Genomic DNA, 13,137 nt, shown 5'->3' on the forward strand with positions numbered 1-13,137 from the left:
GATGGGGTTGGATTACTTGGAATTCCCTTTTCTTTTCCCTCTCAACCTGTTCTCACAGATAGAGTTGGGTGAATGTTGATAAAGATGCAGGTTTGATATAGGATGCTCCTTGTACAGATAAGCGGACTGTCATACCAGGTGTGCTGGAACACTTTTTACAGTGGGGGTGCTGAGAGCCATTGAACCAAACTGTAAACCCTGTAGATAGCGGAATCCACTTCAAGCCAGGGGGTGCAGCAGCATCCCTAGTTCCAGCACCTGTGTGTCATGCTGTTTCTTAAACTTTTCTGCAAGACTGGATCAATAGAGCAACTGTATATCATCCTGCTGGACTTCAGGGTGAACTGTAAGAAACTTCGCTAAAAATCCCCTCTTGTGTGAATTGCATCATTGCTTTGATCACCTTCTCATTTAAGTGACTTGAGTCTCTGTTCTTCTGTGTTGATTCAAATATCTAGAGTCCGCTTTCTTTCCAATGTTTTATATAGAGCGGCGAGCTGGAGTTATATGAAGTGATTTCCTGCTTTGGACCTGGGGAAATTCAGCAAGATTAGGCTGCAGGGATCTGGTGTCATTGCTGCTCCTGGGGATGCCTTGATCTATTGGTGAAGCAAGTTATGCTGGGAAAAAGAAAAAAAAAGCAAAGTAATCAGAAGTCTTAAGGGGAAAATCCTGTTCTATATCAGAGGGGAAGCTGGGGGCTGAGAGCCAGGACTCCTGGGTCCTATTCCAAAATCTTGGCATTTCCCACATGGCTCCAACACTTTTCATCTCATGGCACAACACCAAACCTGTGTTTTCTTTCACTTGTTTCCTGCCACAATTCTGCTGCTCATTAACGGTTTCACATGCACCGTGCACTGCATGCACTGATATGGCCCTTGGACTGATCTCTCTGCTGGGGCCAGCATGAATGGGGATGTTTCAGGCTCAGCATCAGTGTAACGAGTGTTGGGGAAGCTGGGAAGATGCCAAGTACCCACGTCCTTCCCTGGTAAAGCAGCATATTGTGCCTCTGGACTTCAGCTGTGGTCAGTGCAGTGATTTATGCCTGCAGCCCAGGGCTGTACAACTCTCTCCAGTGGGCAGCCCCCTGGCTCAGCTGGAGCAGGGCAGGATCTCACTGCAGAGACTGGGTACTTGTGATGTAAACATGAATGGAGGTGGGTGTCTTTCTGTGGCTAATCACAGTCCAGCCCACAGTCAGTGTCACAGCACTTCTCATTTTCTGGACACTGACTGTCCTGTACAAACTGCATTAGAAGGATACCATGATACCTCCTTATATTGAGTGCTGGACAGATGCCAGGTTTCTCTGTAACACAGGAAGATCATAGTGTAGAGCCACCCTCTGCATTGGAAGCTGGGATAATAAGTGCAGGTGGGTAGTGGCACCTAGTGTTAACTAGAATTCTCCGTTTTCTGAGAAGCTTCTGCTCTGTGAACTCTGGGGTCCAGTGACTGAAAACCCAACACCTGGAGATCACAAAAATGATTGAACTAGGCTGAGGTCCCCAGATACAGTTACCTGCAGCCTCCTGTCATCAGGATAAAGGTGACCCAGTTACACTGAGACCAGTACCTCTCTAAATCAGAATGCAATCTCTCCCACAGCTAGTTTTGCAGCATTTCTTTGGGCCCAGACATTGGTGGTCATGATCACAATGGTTGGGAAGATTTATTATAAGACACTGTGCAGTAACCACTGGGCAAGTCCCAGGTTTGGCTGCAAGAGAGGAGCTGGCAGGATAAACAAACTTCTATAACAGGATAATAGCCAGGCCTCAGGCACGGATCTCTGCCTGCTGAGTGCTCAGCTCCAATTCCCTTGTATCTCTCACCCTGCCAAGACCTATAAGGATGGACACACGCAAATGATTCCTGCAGACAGCTATAGTTCTGTGGGCTTCATCCCCTTAATGCCAGTGACTTTCTCTGTAACCCCCGTGCCATCACTCTTTGTGCAAATAACTTTCAACAACAAGAAGCAGGGATGCCACGTTTGTGGGAAAGGCAGGTACCATTGGGACTAAAATGAGTGGCACCTGTCAAAGTGAGGGAGGTGGGAGATGCCTGCTTGGTCACACAGCACACTCCTGCCCTCCCCGCCCCCGATGAGCTAGGACAGGGAGTGATGATCTCACTGCAAAGCAAGGTGGTAAGTCTGGAAATACTGGCCCAGGGGGGTTCCTTGGCTGGGCGGAAGGCAAGCCTTTGTACAGGTGGACATGCAGCACTTTGTAGTGCTGGGGCACTCAGGAGCCTAATCACACACTCATTAGGAGGAACTACCTTGAGACAGGTATTCTCAATCACTGGGCAGGTCCTAGGTTTCACGGCATCATACTAAGTCCCTGGCACAAACATCTCTGCCTGCTAAATGCTGAAATACTGTCCTGGCTCAGCAGGGACAGGGTGAGAGCTCCCTGAGGAACCAGACCCACAGGCTATAAACAATGAGGCAGGTACCTTGCTGAGTTAGAACACAGCCCAATCCACAGCCAGTCTCACAGCACTTCTCTGCCCCGGCACACTGGCTGTCTGATTGACAACGATTAGGGGGATTGTGCATCTTGCACCTGAAAGGAACCACTGGGCAGGTCCCAGGTTTCACTGTAAGAAAGACATGCATGGTATAAACACCACCTTGTAATGCTGGGCAGCATGCTGAGCTCCAGTGAGAGGCATCTGCTATTAGGCAGAGGAATGCCCCATTTGTGTGGAATGAAGGTAACATTGGGACTAAAAATAACTGGCATCCCTAGAAGTGAGGGATGCATGAAAGGCCTGCTTGGACAAGTTTCCCCTCTCCCCCTCGTCCCCCATGGGCTGGAACAGGGAATGATCTTACCGCAAAGCATGGTAGAAGAATTAGAAATACTGGCCCAGTGGGGTACCTTGGTTGGGCTGAAAGCACTCCTTCCCACAAAAGGACATGCAGCACTTCATGGGGCCGTGGCAATCACGGTCTTCCTTACACTTATCAGGAGGATTTATCATATGACATGTATTCACGATCCGTGGACAGATCCCAGGTTTCTCTGTAACTAACAAACAAATCCTGTGTTACAAGGTAACAAACTAAGCTTTCGGCACAAAGATCTGTTCTTGCTAGGGCTGAAATACTGTCCCTGGCTCAGCAGGGACAGGGTGAGAGCTCCCTGGGGAACCAGACCCACAGGCTATAAACAATGAGGCAGGTACCTTGCTGAGTTAGAACACAGCCCAATCCACAGCCAGTTTCACAGCACTTCTCTGCCCCGGCACACTGGCTGTCTGATTGACAACGATTAGGGGGATTCAACATCTGGCACCTGAAAGGAACCACTGGGCAGGTCCCAGGTTTCACTGCAAGAAAGACATGCATGGTATAAACACCACCTTGTAATGCCGGGCAGCATGCTGAGCTCCAGTGAGAGGCACCTGCTATTAGGCAGAGGAATGCCCCATTTGTGTTGAATGAAGGTAACATTGGGACTAAAAATAACTGGCATCCCTTGAAGTGAGGGATGCATGAAAGGCCTGCTTGGACAAGTTTCCCTTCTCCCCCTTGTCCCCCATGGGCTGGAACAGGGAATGATCTTACCGCAAAGCATGGTAGAAGAATTAGAAATACTGGCCCAGTGGGGTACCTTGGTTGGGCTGAAAGCACTCCTTCCCACAAAAGGACATGCAGCACTTCATGGGGCCGTGGCAATCACGGTCTTCCTTACACTTATCAGGAGGATTTATCATATGACATGTATTCACGATCCGTGGACAGATCCCAGGTTTCTCTGTAACTAACAAACAAATCCTGTGTTACAAGGTAACAAACTAAGCTTTCGGCACAAAGATCTGTTCTTGCTAGGGCTGAAATACTGTCCCTGGCTCAGCAGGGACAGGGTGAGACCTCCTTGCAGAAACCCCCCTTTCACCCACAGGCTAAAAACAAAGAGGCAGGTACCTTTTTGAGTTAGAACACAGCCCAATCCACAGCCAGTCTCACAGCACTTCTCTGCCCCGGCACACTGGCTGTCTGATTGACAACGATTAGGGGGATTGTGCATCTTGCACCTGAAAGGAACCACTGGGCAGGTCCCAGGTTTCACTGCAAGAAAGACATGCATGGTATAAACACCACCTTGTAATGCCGGGCAGCATGCTGAGCTCCAGTGAGAGGTACCTGCTATCTCGCAGAGTGCAGACTGCAGTAGGACCAGTCTGGACTCTGAAATTCTGCTGTCAGCACAAAGGCCTCTATTTGTGGGCCTAATCCTCCCCTGCTGGGCACCCCATGTGTCATTCACAACTCTGCAAGGCAGGTGTAAAATGCTGCCATGTCAACATGGACAGAAGGAGCACAAGACTAGAAAAGGGGCATGGCAGGGGGAATCGGCCCCCTGTTACTGAGACTTGAGTGACTGAAGCCTCAGCATCTGGAAATGAGAATTAGGGAGGGAAAGGACCCAGGCAGGTCTCTAGGCAAATCCTCCGGACACAGTAATTCCAGACCCCTGCCACCCAGCCGTGGTGTTTAATTCCACATTTAATTCCCAGCCTGGAGGGGGCTCGTCTGCTCTTTCTCATGAGAATGGTCTGTGCTGCTCTGGCTGCACCTCCTCAGAGCCTGCAAGTCCTGACCACTCAGAACGGGAGTTTGCTGCGCTGCTCAATAAACGTCGGGCCAGCGCCTTAGCTGGGGCAAACCAGTGTAGCTCTGTCGACTTCATTGTACATCAGGAGGGGATTTGACTGAGTCCACACTCAAATGCACTGGGGTGTCTGGCTGTGAACCTTTCCACAATGAAACCGAGTGGCTGAGCAGGCTCAGACCGAACCGATCTAATGAAATTCGCATGGAGAAACTGCAACTTCGGCACCTACTGCTTTGACCCCCACTCCGTGGTCTCTGTGCCTTCCTAGGCTCAGTATCTGAACGGTATAAAATCCTGAACAGAGCCTGCTAGTGAGGTGTCCTTTGGGCTCATATCAGGGCACAAGGACATTTCCTTTCCCTGATGCAGGAGCAATTATGATCCCAGAATGTGGGGTGCTGAGTGTCAGTAAAGAGAGCAGCCCTGTTAGTGCTGTCTGGAGAGGAGACCCCTCAGTACAGCCTGAAGAGCTCCCTGCTCTCTGCCCTCCAATGGGACAGGAGTCTGCTGCCCGCTGCCCCTTGGGTAGAGCTGGCAGAAGCTGTTCTCAGCACTTACCTCTGGGGATTTGTTGCACGGGTAAGATTGTGCCAGACCAAGATGGTGGCACCATCCAGAGGGTGAGGACCCCCACAAGGAGGAAGATGCCCACTAACTTCATGGTGCTGTTGGGAGCCAGGTGTGAATGCCCATAACTGAGCCAGGCTGGGATTTAAGCTCTCCACTGGGTGGGGCTGGGAAGGAGAGGAGGCATTTGGGTTTCTTTCAACATCCTGACCTTCCTTCCCATCCATTTCATGAGTCGGTGCACGTGTGTGCCTCACCCCTTCTTGGGCAAGAACAAAGTAGCTGCCTAGTTTCAGAGAGGTTTTGCCCCTGGCAGAAATAGGGAGTTCCCCATATTACTCAGCAGCAGCCTGCGACAGTGGCCTCCACCTGTTGGCATGCCACCTCCACTCTTCCCCCAAAGGCACACGTATTCAAGGAGTTTAAAGCAATAGGTTTAACCCAGAAGTGAGCTGACAGACTTGCGACCTGCATAGATCACACTCTGCTCTTTTACAAGTTGATTCACAAATCATTTGAAATACAGATGATGAACAGCAATTCACTCCAAGATTTTGAGTTCAGCATTGCCCTTAGTGGAGCTGTAATAATTGCCTTGACATAACTTCATGCAAAACCTGGAGGAGCCACTGAATGGGCAGGAACAGTGGCTTCCATTAAATCAGGGTGTACGCTGAAGACTTGGGAGACCTGGGTTCAACTCTATCTTGCTCTTTCTGTCTGCCTTGGGCAAATCACATAAGGTCAGATTTTCAAAGGTATTTAGGTGATAAAGATGCAGATAGGTGACTAATAGGGCTCTTCAAACAGTTAGGCATCACACTCCCATTGAAATAAAAATATTTAGGGTTCCCTCTGACATTGTCTCATGCTCAGCAGCAGATCTGGCATCTTCTTCAGAGGAAATCGATGGGCGTTGGGTGCATAGGTGCTTTTGAAAATACCCTGAGGCTACTATCTGCAGCTGCCTAAATACCTCTGAAAATCTGGTCCTGAGTCTCTCTGCTTTGGCTCCTCTTCTGTAAAATGGGAATAATATTACTTTGCTGCCTCACAGGGGTGTTGCGAGGGCAAATACATTACAGGTGTGTCTACACCAGGGGTCTGATTCCCCTGCCTGCATATATGTACCGCCCTAGCTCTCATCTCAATAATAGTATAGTCACGGTAGCACAGGCCGCAGCAAAGCGTGACAGCAGCTAGCCGTGCTGAGTACAAACCCGCCAGAAACCCATGGCTGGCACAGTCAGCTTGTGCTGCTGCTTGCCCCAGCGTGTGCTACTCCAGGTACACTACTAGCGTGATGAGAGCTCGAGTCAGCATGTCTGTGTGAGGTGTGGAATCACACCCCCAGCGCCTAGTGTAGACAGACTCTAAAGATGGGGAGATACAGCTTCAGATTCTATGGTGATGGGGCCGGATAAGTATAGAAAGTAGGTAGACAGAGCTACAAGGTGGTCACATTTATTCCATGGTTGTCCAACATGGGCATTTCTTACACCTCCTCACAGAGAGAACAGTGGATGCATGGACCACTGACGTCCTATGGCATGGCAATCCTGACATCCCTGTGTTCCTGGGCAGCTCAACTACTGAACAGGAAACAGTGTCAGAGAGAGCCATGGACATGTTCACCTTTGCAAACTCCTGCTTGTTGCCAATTAACTAACATACAAATAAAAACTGTGAGAAAGGAACAGCATAACATCTTCTCTCCCTCTCCCTAAAGAACCAGCCATGCTCTCCTGAGAGGGAACAACCTGCTTATTCTCAAGATGACAGATAGGGAGAAATTAGAAGGAAAAGCTGTGAGAGCTGTACGAAACACTCTGATACGTTGGGAAATGGACCAGATGTGGCTTCCCTCTGATAAAGAGCATCAAAATCTATGTTCTTCTACCTGTTGGTGCAGTGTGAGGGACCAGTTGCTTGATCAGAATCCTATGCAGGTGGACAGTGGTAGAACAAATGTTTTAATAATGAATTACTTCACTGATCTCTCAAAATCCAATACAACCTACTGGGCATGATTCTCCGCTATGTTACCCTGGTGCGATTCCAATGAAGTGAGCAAACCATAACAGTGTAAAATTGGTACAATGCCATAAAGAATCAGGACCACACTTTTAATTGTTTTATAAAATTCCTGCAGGCATAGGGTGTAAAATTCAGCCTTCTTTAGACCCTGCTTTGCTTTGTTCATATTTTAATGAATGTAGCACAGTCATCCTGGTAGCAGCTGGACAACTGATTCAACCAGCCGAGCTGATGGGTATGCAATGTAATGGTAACAGAAGTAATTCCATCTCTAAATCTGAGCACTTACTCAGATGACACCTTATTCAGTGCTTCTCTGCTGTATGTCCCTTGATGATCCTAATCAAGCTGAGCGTTTGCTAGTGAACAGAAATGACACTGGTATGTGAAAATGAATGGATTTCCCATGGGGCGTGTTAGTCATTAGCTTAAGCAAGTCCTATAGCTCAAGGACTGGGAACCAAATCCTTGGCCCTTGTTCCAGCTACTTAGAGCTATTGAGGCAGAGAAAAGCAGCCAGCAAGCTGCCCTAAAGGGGCAGCCGAGGCTCCCCACAATGGAGAAGAATCCAGAGGTGGCATTCAGCCCTTGCCAAGTAGCCAGCCTTTGCCACCCACTCCACCAGGCTCTGCATAGGGGGTGGGGAGGGGCAGTTTCAGGGCTGGCTGGAAGAGGGTGGGAGCAGAACACTGCGCTCCAGCTGAGCCTTGGTTGGCGGAGTCATTTCTGGTTGACACAACGTAGAGCAGCTCTTCGGCTGTTCTCAGTTCTGCCAGACGCTATGTCAGCCCCAAAGTCAGAGGACCAGCAAGGTGGCTTAAAGACACATTTGTTCCTCTACACGCCCCACCAGAAGGTGCAGACTCAGGGGCTCCCAGCCATGATGTTTGCAGCACTGCCAGCATCAGTGTGACATTTTATTTCTCACAGTCTTTAATTTGTGCTGCTGCTTTTATGAATAGTTGGGAGCTGTTGGGTTGAGCTCTCCCCTTGGCTGAAGTCTCTAATTGTCCAAAGCAGGTGAAAGGCAACGAGGCGTCAATGTGACCTATAAGCATATCAGGAAAGAAATTTCAGAGTGGAGTTAAAGAACTGGTGTGAGCGGAGTGTGCGTGGATGATAGAATGGCTGAGCAGGGTCTTTGAAGGCATCTGGTGAGGTTCCCTAATTGTTAGAATAGCAGAGCAGACTCTTCTCAAGATGAGAGGATGTGGCCACATCTGGGCTACCTGAAAATAGTTTTCACTGGGCACTTTTAGTGGAACAAAGTGGCCATGCTTTCTGGTCATTTCTTTTGGAGGAGTACTTGGTAATTTATTCAGCCTACGAGAGGGATGGGAGGTGACTCCGGGTAGCATCAACCTCTCCGCATCAACCAGTGTCACCATCAGGCTGAGACCCAGAGCCTGAACTGCCTCCTTTCTCCTGAGTCTGAAAGGAGTCCTCCGCAGACCAGCTGAGGAGGAGGAGCCGAGTGGCTTCACCATCTCCCTGGCTGTGTCCTGACCAACTCCTGAGGTGTGAACCAAAGGTGTCTTCTATTCCTCCCTCTCTGGCATGACAGCTGCAACTCCACCTTGTTCTTCCTGACTCCTCTCTGTCTCTCTCTTTTAGCCTTCTGCCTAATACATGCCTGGCTGAGTCACTAGGACAAATCTAGCCTTGCAACACTCTGCTGCGACTAGTTTAGCCAGCTACCAGCCATACCAAGCACCCAAGTCATAGTGGAAACTTTCCCAGCACAGGTTTCAGAGTAGCAGCCGTGTTAGTCTGTATTCGCAAAAAGAAAAGGAGTACTTGTGGCACCTTAGAGACTAACAAATTTATTTGAGCATAAGCTTTCGTGAGCTACAGCTCACTTCATCGGATGCATTTGGTGGAAAAAACAGAGGAGAGATTTATATACACACACACAGAGAACATGAAACAATGGGTTTATCATACACACTGTAAGGAGAGTGATCACTTAAGATAAGCCATCACCAACAGCAGGGGGGGGAAAGGAGGAAAACCTTTCATGGTGACAAGCAGGTAGGCTAATTCAAGCAGTTAACAAGAATATCAGAGGAACAGTGGGGGGTGGGGTGGGAGGGAGAAATACCATGGGGAAATAGTTTTACTTTGTGTAATGACTCATCCATTCCCAGTCTCTATTCAAGCCTAAGTTAATTGTATCCAGTTTGCAAATTAATTCCAATTCAGCAGTCTCTCGTTGGAGTCTGTTTTTGAAGCTTTTTTGTTGAAGTATAGCCACTCTTAGGTCTGTGATCGAGTGACCAGAGAGATTGAAGTGTTCTCCAACTGGTTTTTGAATGTTATAATTCTTGACGTCTGATTTGTGTCCATTCATTCTTTTACGTAGAGACTGTCCAGTTTGGCCAATGTACATGGCAGAGGGGCATTGCTGGCACATGATGGCATATATCACATTGGTAGATGCGCAGGTGAACGAGCCTCTGATAGTGTGGCTGATGTGATTAGGCCCTATGATGGTATCCCCTGAATAGATATGTGGACAGAGTTGGCAACGGGCTTTGTTGCAAGGATAGGTTCCTGGGTTAGTGGTTCTGTTGTGTGGTGTGTGGTTGCTGGTGAGTATTTGCTTCAGATTGGGGGGCTGTCTGTAAGCAAGGACTGGTCTGTCTCCCAAGATCTGAGAGAGCGATGGCTCGTCCTTCAGGATAGGTTGTAGATCCTTGATGATGCGTTGGAGAGGTTTTAGTTGGGGGCTGAAGGTGATGGCTAGTGGCGTTCTGTTGTTTTCTTTGTTGGGCCTGTCCTGTAGTAGGTGACTTCTGGGTACTCTTCTGGCTCTGTCAATCTGTTTCTTCACTTCAGCAGGTGGGTATTGTAGTTGTAGGAATGCATGATAGAGATCTTGTAGGTGTTTGTCTCTGTCTGAGGGGTTGGAGCAAATGCGGTTATATCGTAGCGCTTGGCTGTAGACAATGGATCGAGTGGTATGATCTGGATGAAAGCTAGAGGCATGTAGGTAGGAATAGCAGTCAGTAGGTTTCCGATATAGGGTGGTGTTTATGTGACCATCGCTTATTAGCACCGTAGTGTCCAGGAAGTGGATCTCTTGTGTGGACTGGTCTAGGCTGAGGTTGATGGTGGGATGGAAATTGTTGAAATCATGGTGGAATTCCTCAAGAGCTTCTTTTCCATGGGTCCAGATGATGAAGATGTCATCAATGTAGCGCAAGTAGAGTAGGGGCATTAGGGGACAAGAGCTGAGGAAGCGTTGTTCTAAGTCAGCCATAAAAATGTTGGCATACTGTGGGGCCATGCGGGTACCCATCGCAGTGCCGCTGATTTGAAGGTATACATTGTCACCAAATGTGAAATAGTTATGGGTCAGGACAAAGTCACAAAGTTCTGCCACTAGGTTAGCCGTGACAGTATCGGGGATACTGTTCCTGACGGCTTGTAGTCCATCTTTGTGTGGAATGTTGGTGTAGAGGGCTTCTACATCCATAGTGGCTAGGATGGTGTTTTTAGGAAGATCACCAATGGACTGTAGTTTCCTCAGGAAATCGGTGGTGTCTCGAAGATAGCTGGGAGTGCTGGTAACGAAGGGCCTGAGGAGGGAGTCTACATAGCCAGACAATCCTGCTGTCAGGGTGCCAATGCCTGAGATGATGGGGCGTCCAGGATTTCCAGGTTTATGGATCTTGGGTAGCAGATAGAATACCCCAGGTCGGGGCTCCAGGGGTGTGTCTGTGCGGATTTGTTCTTGTGCTTTTTCAGGGAGTTTCTTGAGCAAATGCTGTAGTTTCTTTTGGTAACTGTCAGTGGGATCAGAGGGTAATGGCTTGTAGAAAGTGGTGTTGGAGAGCTGCCTAGTAGCCTCTTGTTCATACTCCGACCTATTCATGATGACGACAGCACCTCCTTTGTCAGCCTTTTTGATTATGATGTCAGAGTTGTTTCTGAGGCTGTGGATGGCACTGTGATCCATTGTCTACAGCCAAGCGCTACGATATAACCGCATTTGCTCCAACCCCTCAGACAGAGACAAACACCTACAAGATCTCTATCATGCATTCCTACAACTACAATACCCACCTGCTGAAGTGAAGAAACAGATTGACAGAGCCAGAAGAGTACCCAGAAGTCACCTACTACAGGACAGGCCCAACAAAGAAAACAACAGAACGCCACTAGCCATCACCTTCAGCCCCCAACTAAAACCTCTCCAACGCATCATCAAGGATCTACAACCTATCCTGAAGGACGAGCCATCGCTCTCTCAGATCTTGGGAGACAGACCAGTCCTTGCTTACAGACAGCCCCCCAATCTGAAGCAAATACTCACCAGCAACCACACACCACACAACAGAACCACTAACCCAGGAACCTATCCTTGCAACAAAGCCCGTTGCCAACTCTGTCCACATATCTATTCAGGGGACACCATCATAGGGCCTAATCACATCAGCCACACTATCAGAGGCTCGTTCACCTGCGCATCTACCAATGTGATATATGCCATCATGTGCCAGCAATGCCCCTCTGCCATGTACATTGGCCAAACTGGACAGTCTCTACGTAAAAGAATGAATGGACACAAATCAGACGTCAAGAATTATAACATTCAAAAACCAGTTGGAGAACACTTCAATCTCTCTGGTCACTCAATCACAGACCTAAGAGTGGCTATACTTCAACAAAAAAGCTTCAAAAAAACAGACTCCAACGAGAGACTGCTGAATTGGAATTAATTTGCAAACTGGATACAATTAACTTAGGCTTGAATAGAGACTGGGAATGGATGAGTCATTACACAAAGTAAAACTATTTCCCCATGGTATTTCTCCCTCCCACCCCACCCCCCACTGTTCCTCTGATATTCTTGTTAACTGCTGGAATTAGCCTACCTGCTTGTCACCATGAAAGGTTTTCCTCCTTTCCCCCCCCTGCTGTTGGTGATGGCTTATCTTAAGTGATCACTCTCCTTACAGTGTGTATGATAAACCCATTGTTTCATGTTCTCTGTGTGTGTGTATATAAATCTCTCCTCTGTTTTTTCCACCAAATGCATCCGATGAAGTGAGCTGTAGCTCACGAAAGCTTATGCTCAAATAAATTTGTTAGTCTCTAAGGTGCCACAAGTACTCCTTTTCTTTTTCCCAGCACAGTCTGACCAGAGGAAAATATTGATAATAGTAAGTTTTAGCCACACATTCTCGAAGCGGGGTCAGTGCATGGGAGTGCTTAACTGGCTCATGTGCCATGGTCTTCCAGCAACTGACCCGCAGCCATCAGACAGGGGTTTGCATTTTCCTCCCCTTTTGCTTTTCTTTTCTCACTCCTGCTTTGCGTGTGTTTGTCTTCAGGTGAAACTTGCCACACATTTCATTAAACCCCAGGGGAGGCCAGCTGGGTTCTTGGGCCCAGCAGGGACTGACTTGTGTGGGTAGCGAATGTGTCTCTGCAATGTGTCAATCTGCGACGGGCTGAGGGGTCAATCTCAGGAGAATTTTCAACCCCTTTGTTATCGTGGGAGGGTTCAAGGAGGATTCTGCAGAGCAAAGGAAATCTGAAGAAAAGCCAATATGTGACTGTGGATTGTGCAGGGCTCCAGCTCCTCTGAGCTCTGCAGTTCTCCCCACAGAGATGTGGGAGACCCCTGGACACAACAGAAGTTGGACTTTTGCAGACTATGCACAATTCAGAGTTTAACCTGTGGGAATGGGGAAAGTTATGAAAATTTGGGGAAAGTCAGTATATAGACCTCCATTCCAGAGGGCACAGCCAAGCAGCCCAGTTGTTTAACTCTTCTGTGTACTCCAGGAAGAAAATCTGCTTTTTCTGTGAAGTTCCCTGCAAGAGAGAGAGAGATGGCTGGATGCCTCCTTGAGCTGCTTTCTAGCTGCCAGCTGAGGGAGTTTGC

At 48.4% G+C, this 13,137-nt stretch overlaps 1 protein-coding gene across 1 annotated transcript; it reads right to left on the reverse strand.

Annotated features, from left to right (window-relative positions):
* Positions 1-596: 596 nt before the first annotated feature.
* On the reverse strand, positions 597-5,337 carry LOC122456386 (elafin-like). Its single transcript, XM_043495482.1, has 3 exons — positions 5,196-5,337; positions 3,205-3,348; positions 597-620 (listed from the first exon to the last, which is right to left on the reverse strand). Exons 1-3 carry the CDS (start codon positions 5,296-5,298, stop codon positions 616-618), a joined length of 252 nt encoding a protein of 83 aa, XP_043351417.1. The 5' UTR covers positions 5,299-5,337; the 3' UTR covers positions 597-615.
* Between the last annotated feature and the right edge of the window lie 7,800 nt (positions 5,338-13,137).

The sequence above is a fragment of the Dermochelys coriacea genome, chromosome 13 (genome assembly GCF_009764565.3).
Source record: "Dermochelys coriacea isolate rDerCor1 chromosome 13, rDerCor1.pri.v4, whole genome shotgun sequence".
Classification (NCBI taxonomy): domain Eukaryota; kingdom Metazoa; phylum Chordata; order Testudines; family Dermochelyidae; genus Dermochelys; species Dermochelys coriacea.